Source organism: Aulonocara sp. 'chitande type north' Nkhata Bay, linkage group LG6 (assembly GCF_057382095.1).
Source record: "Aulonocara sp. 'chitande type north' Nkhata Bay isolate Kocher_YH1m ecotype deep benthic linkage group LG6, A_spYH_male_GT1.1, whole genome shotgun sequence".
Lineage (NCBI taxonomy): Eukaryota > Metazoa > Chordata > Actinopteri > Cichliformes > Cichlidae > Aulonocara > Aulonocara sp. 'chitande type north' Nkhata Bay.
The window spans coordinates 4,977,584-4,990,485 of NC_141349.1; the positions used below are offsets into that span (position 1 = coordinate 4,977,584).

General features: G+C 38.6%; 1 protein-coding gene across 1 annotated transcript in view; it reads right to left on the minus strand.

Annotated features, from left to right (window-relative positions):
* Nucleotides 1-821: 821 nt before the first annotated feature.
* LOC147327103 (voltage-gated delayed rectifier potassium channel KCNH1-like) overlaps nt 822-12,902 on the minus strand; it is a 106,411-nt gene continuing 94,330 nt past the window's right edge. The window contains exon 11 of the mRNA XM_086294714.1: nt 822-8,288. Coding sequence (XP_086150840.1) covers nt 7,449-8,288 — 840 coding nt within the window. The 3' untranslated portion in view covers nt 822-7,448. The remainder of the gene's footprint in view (nt 8,289-12,902) is intronic.

The window sequence follows — 12,902 nt, forward strand, 5'->3', positions numbered from 1 at the left end:
ACACACACACACACACACACACACACACACACACACCTCTGTAGGGGCAAAGGCGTACTTTAAAAAGGCGGGCCCACTCAGCAATTCTGACTGCAAATGGCAATGGGTGATCCCGAGCTCAGCTAGCCTGTTGACAAGTTAAGCCAAATATGCAGGTGAAATGCTGCCTTTCCTATTTTTAACCTGAAAATAAGTTTGAAGTAGCGATGGACTGAACTGAACTCTGCATTCATTCAACTGATTTCAATGCATTTGGAGAGTTTAAAAATGAAAACTGTTCAGCTTTTTCTGTGCTCTTTGTGGAATGTGACGGTTATCAGGGCCAGATACAGTAAAACTCCAGAAGAAATATCCACGCCGCTGGTAAGCTAAAGATGAAAGTAGTGAAATGTGAAACCAATTAAATTGCTTGTTTCAAATATTCGAAACATTTGACATCTAAGTATTTTTGCATTTAATTCCTAATTGCTTAAACAGATTGTTAAAGTTTAATGTCAAGATGACTACAATGACTATGTTATAAAATAAGTTTCACTAATTACTATGCATTTAGGTAGCAGCCTGATTACTAAAGTTTTGAAGCAATAGCAATCCTGAGTTTAAAGAGTTCAAAAACACTCAAATTTAAGCTCACTAGAATGTTGTGCTGGAGACACTAAAGTATCTTTTTCAAACTATTGCCAGTGTGTACATTCTTATTTCCATATGAGTTATTGTGTTCGTGTTCATGTTCATCTAGCTAAAACACTTTTTCAAGTTAAAGTCAAAGAAAATGTCACCACTGTTAAGATTTCATCAGGGATTTATTATTTACTGCCAAATATTCTTACCAAAGCAACACATTTTAGACCTGCACTATTCAGTGTCTGTCTTAAAATTAAACAATAAACTTTAAATATATATTTTGGTACTGTGAAACTACTACTTTTATTTATACATCTTTTTATTTATCCATCCATCAGACCATCCATTTTCGTCTGCTTATCCAGGACCATATCATGGGGGCAGCAGCCTCAGCAGATAGGCTCAGACCTCCCTCTCCCCAGGCACCTGAGAAACATCACAGCAATCCCAGACCAGGCGAGATATATAAACTCACCAGCATGTCTTGAGTTGGAACACCACACAGGAGGCGCCCAGGTGGCATCCTTGTCATCCTTTATACATATAATAAGCTTATTTTCCAAGTGTCTAATTGATTTTTAAAATGTCCCTGGTCTAAGAAGAAGTAACCTGCAGGAAGTGGAAGCTGTTCATTTGTAGCCCTCTAGACCATGCTATGGCATGAGTATAATAAAGAAAGGATGGAAAAACGGGAAGTTGGTTGTAGATGTATTTTTTTCTTCTCAGTCTGAGAGGATGACCTTCTTGTTTGTTCTCTGCTGCAGTGAGGAGGAGGATTGGCACTGCAATACAGATCATCAGTTGAGGAGGAGAAAGAGGAAAGTGGGAACAGGGAACAAGAGAGGGAGGGGGCTTTGCAGAAAGCTTTTTTTCAAGGGTGAGGTTATGGGGATCCCTGCTGGAATAGAAAAGATTCAGAAAAAAAAGATCCAGAAAAAGGAAAAGTAAGCAGAGCTTGGCCCAGAAACAAAGAGACAAGCTGGATGCGGATCTAAAGCAGGCTGTGATTTTATGTTGCAACTGATTTCATTAGTGACATTTCTGTTGTATTCAGGGATTATACATAATAATTATATATTCCACCCTGAGGAGTAGTCCGCTTTTCTCCCTGTTTAGACCTAGACCAAACAGTATTGTTAGCTGTTAATATAAAGACTTGCTTCTGACTTTATAACTTAAAGCAAAATTTGGAAACTTAAAGTTATTTTCTTATTTACATATGGCTTAATAATGATCCTTATTGCTGTTTTAGAGGAGCGGTGCTTCAAAGGATAGTTGCAGATTTCTGTCAGAATCTGCAGATTATACAGTACAAATAAAATGTTAACGTTTCTCCAATACTGTCTTCCCAACAGTTTCACTGACATCTACACGGGATGGCCAGGAAGCGTTTGCGATGTCTTATCGGGCACTTCTCCGACGCTGATAATTGGCGTCTGTCCTGTGTCAGTGACATAAAAGACAGATTTAATGCGACTTGACCATTCAAACAGCAGTCTAAAACTTTTAAAACATCAGATATGCATCGGATTCAGTACCACATACAAAAGTGACCCAGATCGGATTTGAAAATATTGGATTTGTGCCGTTCACACTGTGATACCATGATCGGATGTGGGTCGCATAGGGTCATTTGATGCGCTTTCGCCTGCAGTGTGAACGTAGTCTAAGAGGCTCTAATGTAAGTATCCTGTTAATGCTGGTGGTGTCAGTTACACAGGAATGCATTTGTTACTTGGAAATTCTGACACCACTTCACATTTAAAGAAGAAAGGGATGGGCAAAATCTGACCGTGGGATGCATACTCTGTTTGCCAGCAACCAAGCTGCTCTCGGCATCAAAAGACTCCACCTCCAACCTAAAGAAACATCTGGGAGTAAGATGTTTTTTTAAAAACTAACGTTGACCACACATGAACAGGCCCTAAACACCATGGAGATGCGCATGCTCTGATGGAGCTTGGGAATTACAAGACGGGACCGTGTTACGAACAAAGACATACGGAAGCGAATAGGCGTAGCCCCAATTAAGGAAAAGATGCTTGAGTCCCGCCTGAGGTGTTATGGACACGTGATTCGAAACGATGAGAACTCTGTAGAAAAAACGGCTATGATGATCGACCCAGAAGGATGCACCTAACAGGTGGGACCAAATGTTTGGTCACACCTGGTAAGACCAAAGGTGGGGAAAAAAACAGCCAAAGGCTGGACAAAAATCCCATTGATTAAAATGAAAATGTTCATCAACGTCAGAAAAAAATTATTTTGCAAAGTGAATAATCAACAAAAATAAATTGTATTGAAACATTCAACACAATAACTCTTATACAGTTATCTATTTAAAGTTGGTTTTGTCTTTTTACCTTTAAAGACTTTAACTGAAATACATTAAGTCGCAACAAAAGGTTTCTACTTCTATCTGTGTCTGTTACTGTGAGCAACAACGTTCTTCTTCCAAAAAATACACAGCAAAGATACAAGTACAAGGTGTCTTGATGACATTTGATGTGATTTTATCAATATTCTTTGTGCTGATACAGTGTTAGTTCATAACAAGTGAAAAATGGAAACAGACCTAACAACAAACAAAACAAAATCTATCTATTTATTTATTGTTATGGTCGTCATGCACAGGTGACAGTCGCAACATATATGTGACTAACAGAAAATGGTAAAGTTTAGAGAAGAGGCTTCAGATATCCAGCCAGGTAACAAGTAACAGTAGTGAAGTAACAAGGCATTCAGCTAGATTTAAGCATTTCCTTTAGAAAAACACATTTCAGACACAAGCTTCATGCAGGGATGACAATCAAAATGCATCAGTGTTGATAGCAGTTTCCCCGCAGGACAACATGACCTTCACAACTTCACACAAATAACAACCAGTCTCTCCATAAACACAGCATATAGGACAATGGTTGCATATTATGACATATTATCACACTGAGAGAGGACACACCAGATACCAAGTTGGGATACATACATCTCAGGTTATTATTTAGACAAGTCAAGAGGTACATTTTTGACATTTTTTGAATGACACACTTTATTTTCTGTGCCTTTAAGTAATTCTTTATCAAATTTGTCATGAAGCCTGACATTTGAAATTTTACTGTAAAGTTTTCATTTAAAGTTTATAGTTGGCACAGTTTTAGTGTTTTCTTCATGCTTGCAGACAACACAGAGCTTACATAATTTACATAATTTCCTAGGGATTAATAAAGTAGTCTGATGCTGATTAAAGTTGCAGAACAATATATGCATGATGCATTCTTTAATAAAGGCAATATGTCTATGTTGGTTCTCAATCATCCAGGTAATGGTAGTCTAGGCAGCGTGGAAAGAAAATTAAATAAGTCCAGTTGCTTTCTTTCCAAGCTAATAGAGACATTTAAATGATGTGAGGAAAAGTTCAGTGAATAAACACCTTCTACAGCTTAGTATGAAAGAATGTACCACATGTACATTCTGTTTTGTCAGTGGAGACCCTTGTTTACAATACAGACAATACAGTTTACAATTTATGTGGACACATGATGTAAAGCTTACACTTCAATTTGTTCAACTGCATGGTCCTGTGTGCTGGAAAGTCCATATTTCTTCAGATATTGGTCAAAATTTGTATAATTAAAAGTTAATTATAGAAATAATTTTACTAGGTAATAGGTGATAATAGGTGTCCCTACCTACCATAGTAATGTGCACATCTACCTAAGGTTTGGCCCATCTTTGGCCATATTAGGACTTTCACTAGCTTACAAACAGTAATTAATGAGAAAAAGAGATGAAATCCAAACTGGAAGCTGGCTCCATAGTTGAGGGGCATGAAAGCTGAAGGCTCTGCCTCCCATTCTACTTTTAAATACTCTAAGAACAACAAGTAAGCCCACAGTCTGAAAGCAAAGTGCTCTTGTGGAGTGGTATAATACTATAAGGCCATTAAGATAAGATGGGGCCTGATTATTCAAGACCTTGTATGTGGTGAAAAGGATTTTAAATTTGATTATGGATTTAACAGGCAACCAATGAAGAAAAGCCAATATAGGACAAATATGCTCTCTCTTTCTAATCACTTTAGGTACAGTTCCTTCAGCAGTTTGGATAAACTGAAGGGTTTTAAGGGAGTTTTTAGACATCCTGATACGAACGAATTACAGTAGTCCAGCCTAGAAATATTTTAGAGATATATTGTGCAAATGGAAGAATGCCGCTACATATTTGTTTAATTTGCGCATTGAAGGACGTATCCTGGTCAAAAATTACTCCAAGGTTCCTCACACACACACACACACACACACACACACACACACACACACACACACACACACACACACACACACAGATATATAATTTTTGTATTTTTATATTTTTAATGTTTTTAAAGTTAAGCACTTCGATCAGTCCTTGACCTTCAACAACCATGACCTTCACCTTTAGCACAGTTTAGATGAAAAATCATTAGCGCATTAGTGTGTGTAACTTGGCTTCCTACAAGGAGGGATAGGGATTCTTATGAATTGTTAATGGATGATGGACACTTTGCAATGACATAAATTTTGTCTTTTGGCTAGATAATCTAAAATGTTATTGTGGCCTGGAATTTTTCACTGCTGTGAACACACCTTAATATTAGTGAATGAAAAAAAAAGAGAAAGAAAGAAAAAAAGAAACTAATGAGAGTTGATGAACTGCCCAAACAGAAGTAGTGGTCCAGAGGTAGTGGCTTAAAAGTATCAACAAGTTATGTTGACTGAAAACACAAAAACTTTAACAGAAGTAAACCAGTCTTTGCTAAAGTAAGGTAAAGTAAAAGAATATCTGGCAAGTGATTTTTTTTTCATAGGAACTGTTTTAAATGACATATTAAATAGTAAATTTTAAAAAATCCAACAAAGATTTAGGGGCCTGAAGGAGGCACTAACTGACATACACATAAATATCTTATTCAATAGCTCTAGTAATCTAAATGAAGAAACATTATTTAAAATCTTTCTGTCAAAATGGTGTCAAATATGAATGAATGCAGCTTTAACTATTTGTGTGATATTAATTACATAAGACCTTAAATTTAATCCTCATTTTAACTTTTTAATATTTTGTACAGTATGTTATGTTATGTTATCTTATACATGTGGATTGCGTTTTCTTTTTTAATTCGTTTTAAGGCCCCTTGCTGCTCGTGAGGGCATCTACTCATTTTAATAAATCCCTTGAAGCAGGTTGAGCAGGTTTTATGACATAAATGAAACTTCACCTTCAGAGTGTGAACTATCTAAAGACAACAGTTAGCATTTAGGCAGTAAAAGCCTAACTGTGTTACCATTCGGTGTCCAGTACCTCAGCTTCTTTACAAACAAATCAGTAGTTTAATAAGTGTACAATACTTGCCAAAACGTGGTTCTCTGCATATATTTTAGAAACACATAGGATTCTACAAAAAGTCAAAGACAAAGATTATGACATAAGGTCAGTTAAAACAAGCTCAGAACAACAACATCATATACTTTATAAAAATCCTATCCTTATCTATTTTCTAGAATGAAAAAAGTAACCAGAAACAGAAAAGTTGCCTCCTACACCACCCTAAATACAAGCTACAGTGAGGGCCTTTCTAAGCAAAAGGGAAAAACAAAGTGTTCTATATTGACAATATGGTCAAGATAGCACCAGCATTAGCAAGTTGGCTCTGATCATCTCGTTATAGTAAAAGCTTACCAAGTTAACTTTTGTGGCCCTTGCTTTAAATATGATAGCTGTCTAGAGTATTCTGTACCACTTCACTTTTTTTTGTCTAATTTGCATCTTGAAGTCACCTCACATGCCACAGGTAAAACTACAGCCTTGTGATGCACAAACAATATGTATTCAGATTATTAGTAGGTGGGAATAGGGTGGGAATAAAAAAACGCTTAGGTTTATGTGTGTCAAAGTCAATAATCAAGAGAAGACTTCACCAGTGTGAATACAGAGGGTTCACCACAAGATGTAAACCATTGGTGGGCCCCAAAAACAGGAAGGCCAGATTAGATTTTGCCAAACACCCTCTAAAAATCCTTCACAGTTCTGGAACAACAACATCCTATGGACAGATGACACCAAGATCAAGGAACTGCTCATGATCCTAAGCATACCACCTCATCAGTGAAGCATGGTGGTGGTAGTGTCATGGCGTGGGCATGTATGGCTGCCAGTGGAACGCGTTCTCTTGTATTTGATGATGTGACTGTTGACAAAAGCAGCACAGGTTAAAATATGCCATGCATTTCACTTGCTGAAGACAAAACTGAAGGGAAAATGCCCCAAGAACAAGCAGGAACTGAAGACGGTTGCAGTAGAGGCCTGGCAGAGCATCACCAGAGATGAAACCCAGCGTCTGGTGATGTCTATGTGTGTGCTGTATTTGACTGCAAAGGATTTGCAACCAAGAATTAAAACGTGAACGTTTGATCTATGATTCTTATTCTGTCCCATTACTTTTGGGAGGCACATATGCAAACCGTTCACCTGATTTGGATATAAATACCCTCAAATAAAAGTTGACAGTCTGCAGTTAAAGCACATCTTGCTCGTATCATTCCATTGAAATCCATTGTGGTGGTGTATAGAGCCAGAAATGTTAGAATTGTGTCGGTGTCCCAATATTTATGGACCTGACTATCTCAAAAAGAAACGTAATGCTGAAAACATAAAAGGTGCTTTTGCTGTCTTTATGTCCCAGGTATCATATGGTATATGATACCATACAGACAGCATAGGATGAGTATGCTGAGTATGATATGACAATGATGAATCATCATTAACCACAATTATCCGAGCCATCTAATTTAATTGAAGCTGTCCTTATCAGAGTCAGGAGATGGTGGCCGAGAGAACTCGAAAAAGGACCCAGATGATTTCCTTGATTTAAGAAGTCGTAGCACCTCTGTAAGCTGTGTCTCCAGCACTGTCATGCGACTGTTCAGATTTCTGATGTCTCCTTTTAATTCTTGTTTGAACTCGAGGATAGACGCTTGCACACTCTGCTCTGGTATTGGACAAAAGACCCTCTTTTCATCAGACTGGACTGGGCTTCGCTCCTGTGGTGTTCTGACACTGCCAACATTATCTAAGCGGAGATCGCTCTTTGTGATGCCACTGTCACATGAATCTGTTTTCCTTAGAGACACCTCGTTGTGACACTTAGTTCTATCAGTCAGCATTTCCATGGACTCAGCCTTGGAGACACTGCTCCACGACTCAGCTTTCACAACTGACTCTTTGAAACGTCCCCACCCTTTAGCTTTGGGTGGCTCTGCAGATTTGCAACCAGTTAGGCTGCCATTTTGGATGCCGGGAACATGAAACATGGCTTGGCTGGATGCCCTGGATGATGAAGATGTGGAGGAACTGGTGGTTGCAGTTTGGTTCTCAGTTACTATGACAATACTAGTAGAGGCAAGCCTCTCTGGACCTCTGGATGGCTCCAGGTGAATAACACCTTTCTCGACATCACCAGTGGCCTGACTACCCCGCTCAGCAGCGAGACGGGCTTCCTTCTGCTGCCGGAAACGCTGAAAGAGTCGTCGAACTGGGTGGTCTGGTGGGAGGTTGAGAGGAGCCTCATTCTTCCTTTTCAGCATCTCTTCCTCTTCACGTTTCACATCACTGATCTTCCGAAAGACAATCTGTTAAGAGATAGACCATAGTTATTGCAGCTCAAAGAATCAGTACTGTGGTACTGATACTGATGAATCTTCTTTGTTAGCTTTCCTATCTGGCTTTAAAGGTACTTTATTTATAACGATTTTCCAGTCTTACTGACCACCTAAACCATTTAAATGACACATAAATTCACTCCACTCCCACATCTAAAACACTTACACTGCCACTTTATGCTGCAGTTACTGTGTTGTTTTAACCTATAATGTGTTTAAATTCTTTAGACTTTTCTACTATTATTTATTTATTTATTTATTTTTAGAAATGTAATGGGCAGTAGACTTACCCATTTTCTTTATTTTGCTATTTTCTTGGTTATATTTTGCCAACGAACTGTTTTATACAAGGCAGCTTATAGCTAGAATTGTAAACTCGTTGACTCATTGGGTTGTCTAGAATGATTACTGAACTGAAGCCAGATGACGAAAAGATATCCCGGGTATAGCAAACTTGTTTTATTGTACAGGCCCCATGTATTAAACTGGAAAATTTATTAAAATTCCCCAAGAATTTAGGCTTGTCTTCATACAGTTTTCTTGTCAATGAACAGGAAATGTAAATTATTGAATAGCCTATTTAATATCAGCTTTTGTTATCAACACAAAAAGAAAATTTGTGTTTGGTCAATTATTTATTTGCTGTAACAATGCTTCTTTGTAATAAATTTATTTCCTCTTAAATGATGCCACAGTTGTTGGAAAATGCATTTGTGGCTTCAGCTGCAGAGTTGAAAAATAAAAAAAACCTTGCAAAATATTTTCTGCCAGTGCCACAACAGACTGATCTGTTCAATTATTCTCTCAAACATAAGGATTGTGAAAAGTTACATTCAAGCTGTCAAAGATCACTCAGGTAGGAAGGATGTGTACCAAAGTTCAGTGCATATTAACACTGAATTCAAATGAAGATTCCACAGGGCAGGATTATCTACAAATGGTATTCCAGTTCAGTTTGTGTCTTTGTCCCATAAACAGAGACATACACACAGAGAAAGAGGAGATAGAGAGCACTAAAGGAGAAAGAGCCAGAGAGAAAGTGGTGAGCTGACACAGAGAGGACCATAACAGTATCTACCCCCACCAACAGGACCAGGAGACTGCCAGTGACCCACTGACCTTGTGAGAATGTTGGGATGTCTACAGTACGGTGTACATTTTAGGACATCCTCAGGTCTCAGGAAAAAAGCTGTCAGGTCTCAGACAAAAAGTCGTCAGGTCTCAGACAAAAAGTCATCAGGTGTCAGGTCTCAGAAATCAGGTCTCAGAAGTCAGGAGTCAAGTCTCAGAAATCACATGTCAGGAGTCAGGTCTCAGGAATCAGGTCTCAGAAGTCAGGTATCAGGTCTCAGGTGTCAGGTCTCAGGTGTCAGGTCTCAGAAATCAGGTCTCAGAAGTCAGGTATCAGGTCTCAGGTGTCAGGTCTCAGGTGTCAGGTCTCAGAAATCAGGTCTCAGAAGTCAGGAGTCAAGTCTCAGAAATCACATGTCAGGAGTCAGGTCTCAGGAATCAAAAGTCAGGTGTCAGGTCTCAGAACACAAGCTATCAGACAGAGAGAAGCCTCCTTCAGGTGGCACTTTTGTCAGGTCCCAGCCAATGACTGTAGAAAACATGGACGACACTACAGCACTTACTCCCATTGCATAAAAATGAAGCCAAAATATCCCGCTTGTAGACGCTGCCATGTTGCACTTTTGGAGCCAGAGTCTGCACAGTAGCGACTTGAGGTGGAGCGCCTGCGTGACGCTCCCGTCCACACACCTGCTGGATGTGACCACGAACAAGTCCCCTACACTTTTTACGTAGCCCGGCTGCTCCAGTTTATCTGCTGATGGGTTTACCGCGACTGACGACTCGTCCAATTAAGGTAAATACAACCATGTCACTATTATCAAAAAACCACACAGCTTATCATCTTATAGTTTTACAGCATCTAAAATCACTCTGTTGTTAATTCGTGTGCTAGATTAGCCGCTAGAATATACAATGTGTTGGAGGCTTGTTGCTAGCTAGTTAGCGATGCTACACACCTGTTACTCTGCAATAGTCTGCAAAGTGATTCAGCACTCCTTAGTTTTTGTTATCCAGTTTTAGACAGAGATTAGATCAGCTGCCCAATCCACAGAGGCCCAGGGTTACTGTTAATATTAAAAATGTAATGCTGTCCTTTGAGATTTTAACATAAGACTGAAGATTTAAACACTTTTAGACCAATTACACTGACAGAGCACTCCACAGCCTGCTAACATGGAAGCCTTAAATACTACACTCTGATGAGTACAAGTGTATATAAAACTGCTTCATAATTCGATTAATATCCGTTGTTTTATAATGCTTGACATGTTTATTATCAAACAGTGATGGTATAACGTTTGTATCTGTCCTGCCTTTTGCTATTTTTGCTAAGAGACGGCCAGGTTTGTTCCCAGATTCATAATTTATGCTTATCAAAGAAAATTGCTGCCTTTGCTCTTTTAGTCAGTAATTGATTTAAAGCTGAGCGGGCTGCTTCTAACTTCTTAAGTATAGTTTTGGACCTTTTAAACTGCACTTCTAGTTTTTGTATTATGTGCTCTAAACCAAGTTGTTCTTTCATTGAAGCCTTTTTCTGCGCTGTGGTGTATGAGATAATACTACCCCTAAGATAGGCTTTAGCGGTTTCCCACAACAAAGATGGGCTTACATCTTCCGTTTTATTAGTGGTCATAAAAACATTCCACTCTTTAGTGATATACTCAATAAATAAGGATTCATCCTCCATCGGCGGGAATATGGCTCAAAATAAGGTGGGTGAATATTTATACTTACTACTGAATGATCAGATAATGGACAAGACCTTATTGAGCACTCTTCCATCCTATCCAACACCGTCCTGGATGACAAGAGCAAATCTATTCTTGAGAAACTCTGATGGGGGCAAGAAAAAAAAGTGAAATCCCTATCTGTGGGGTGAGCTACTCGCCAGGAATCAAAAATTTCTAGATCAGAACAAAACTCTATCAGTCTAATGCTTTTTGGTGACAATTCACCCCCTGGTGGAGATTTATCAACCCTAGGATCAGGAACACAATTAAAATCACCTCCCAAAATCAAATATGGAGAAGCTATGGCTGAAACATGGGTTAAGAGATTGGGAAAAAAAAGAGACATCTTCTGAATCTGGACCATAAACACATCCTATGAAAATAGATTCTCTAAATAAGAAACCAGATATAAGAATGTAGCGTCCTTCCTTATCTTTTATGACTTTTTCTATGGTTAGAGGCAGATTACGATGGATAAGGATGGCGGCTACTCTACTTTTTGTATCATAGGATGAGTAAAAAACCAACCCAACGTGTTCCAAATCATTTAAATGAGTTTCTGACAGTAAGGCAATTTGTGTTTTTCCTTCTTCAAAAATGAAATATTTTTTTGTCTTTTAACAACATTATTCAGCCGTTTAACATTTAAAGAAATTATTTTAAGATCAGTCATATCAGCTCAGCTTTTTTTTTTGTTATAATTTTTTTCCCCTCTCTATTATAACATGATGTGTGGGAAACCATTTCTCGGAGTGCGCTACTGCAAATAAGCAAACTGATGTTTCCATAAAAGGGAATGTGGGTAATTTTAGATGCATTATATAGACACAAACACGAAAAAATAAATAAATAAATAAACAACAGAAACAATAGCCACGCATATTAATGATAAAAAAGGAGAAAGACAACCCCTAAAACCCCCCCTTCCCCCCCCCCCAAAAAAAACGATCCTGCGATCCATCAAAAAAGAAAACTGGGTCCCGTGAAACCGAGCAAGAGTCACTGACAGAGAGGCAAAAAGAAAAGAAAAGAGAAACAAAAATTCCCCTCCAAACTCCCGCATGCCACCGAAAAAGCCAGCCAACCTCATTTATATTTCTTTTTTTTTTTTTTCTTTTTTTTTGCCTGTCCCGTTTGGTTCTTTTGCCATCAGAATTGTTGTCTAAAGGCAAACAAAGATGCCCAACGGATTTACTTTACCAAATTGACCATCCCAGCCTTGCTGAATGGTCTATTTGATTCACCTTTTATTGTTTATTTTATTTTCACTTCCTAAATATGGGACAGACTTGACTGGGGAAAAGAAGGGGAGAAAGAAAGAGGGAAAGAGAAACAGCTGAGAAGAGGGACGGGGGAGAAGGGCAAAAGACAAAAACCAACAGAACGGGCAGAGAAAAAAAAATGCATCTATCGATCACCTGGATCACCTGCTGAGAAAGAAAAAAGAAAACAAGCAGAAGAGAATAAGAGTAATAGAATAAACAACATCACAATGATATATGGGAATATGACAGTAAATACTAAATATTAAACATTATTGTGCAGCACATAAGATCAACAGAACAGTGTGCTTTGAGGTAGGAGCCAAAAAGGGTGTAGTTTGTGGGTGTGATCACCCGTGTGTACACCTGTGAGCATGGACGCGCTTGTTTTTTTTTTTAAAAGGTTCCTTCATGTAATGATCTGCTAGAGGGTGTGGGGGGGCCACAGCCCCATCCTCCAGGGCATGAAGCAGGTATGGAGGAGATCAAAACTCCAGACATCCAGAGGCCCCCAGAAC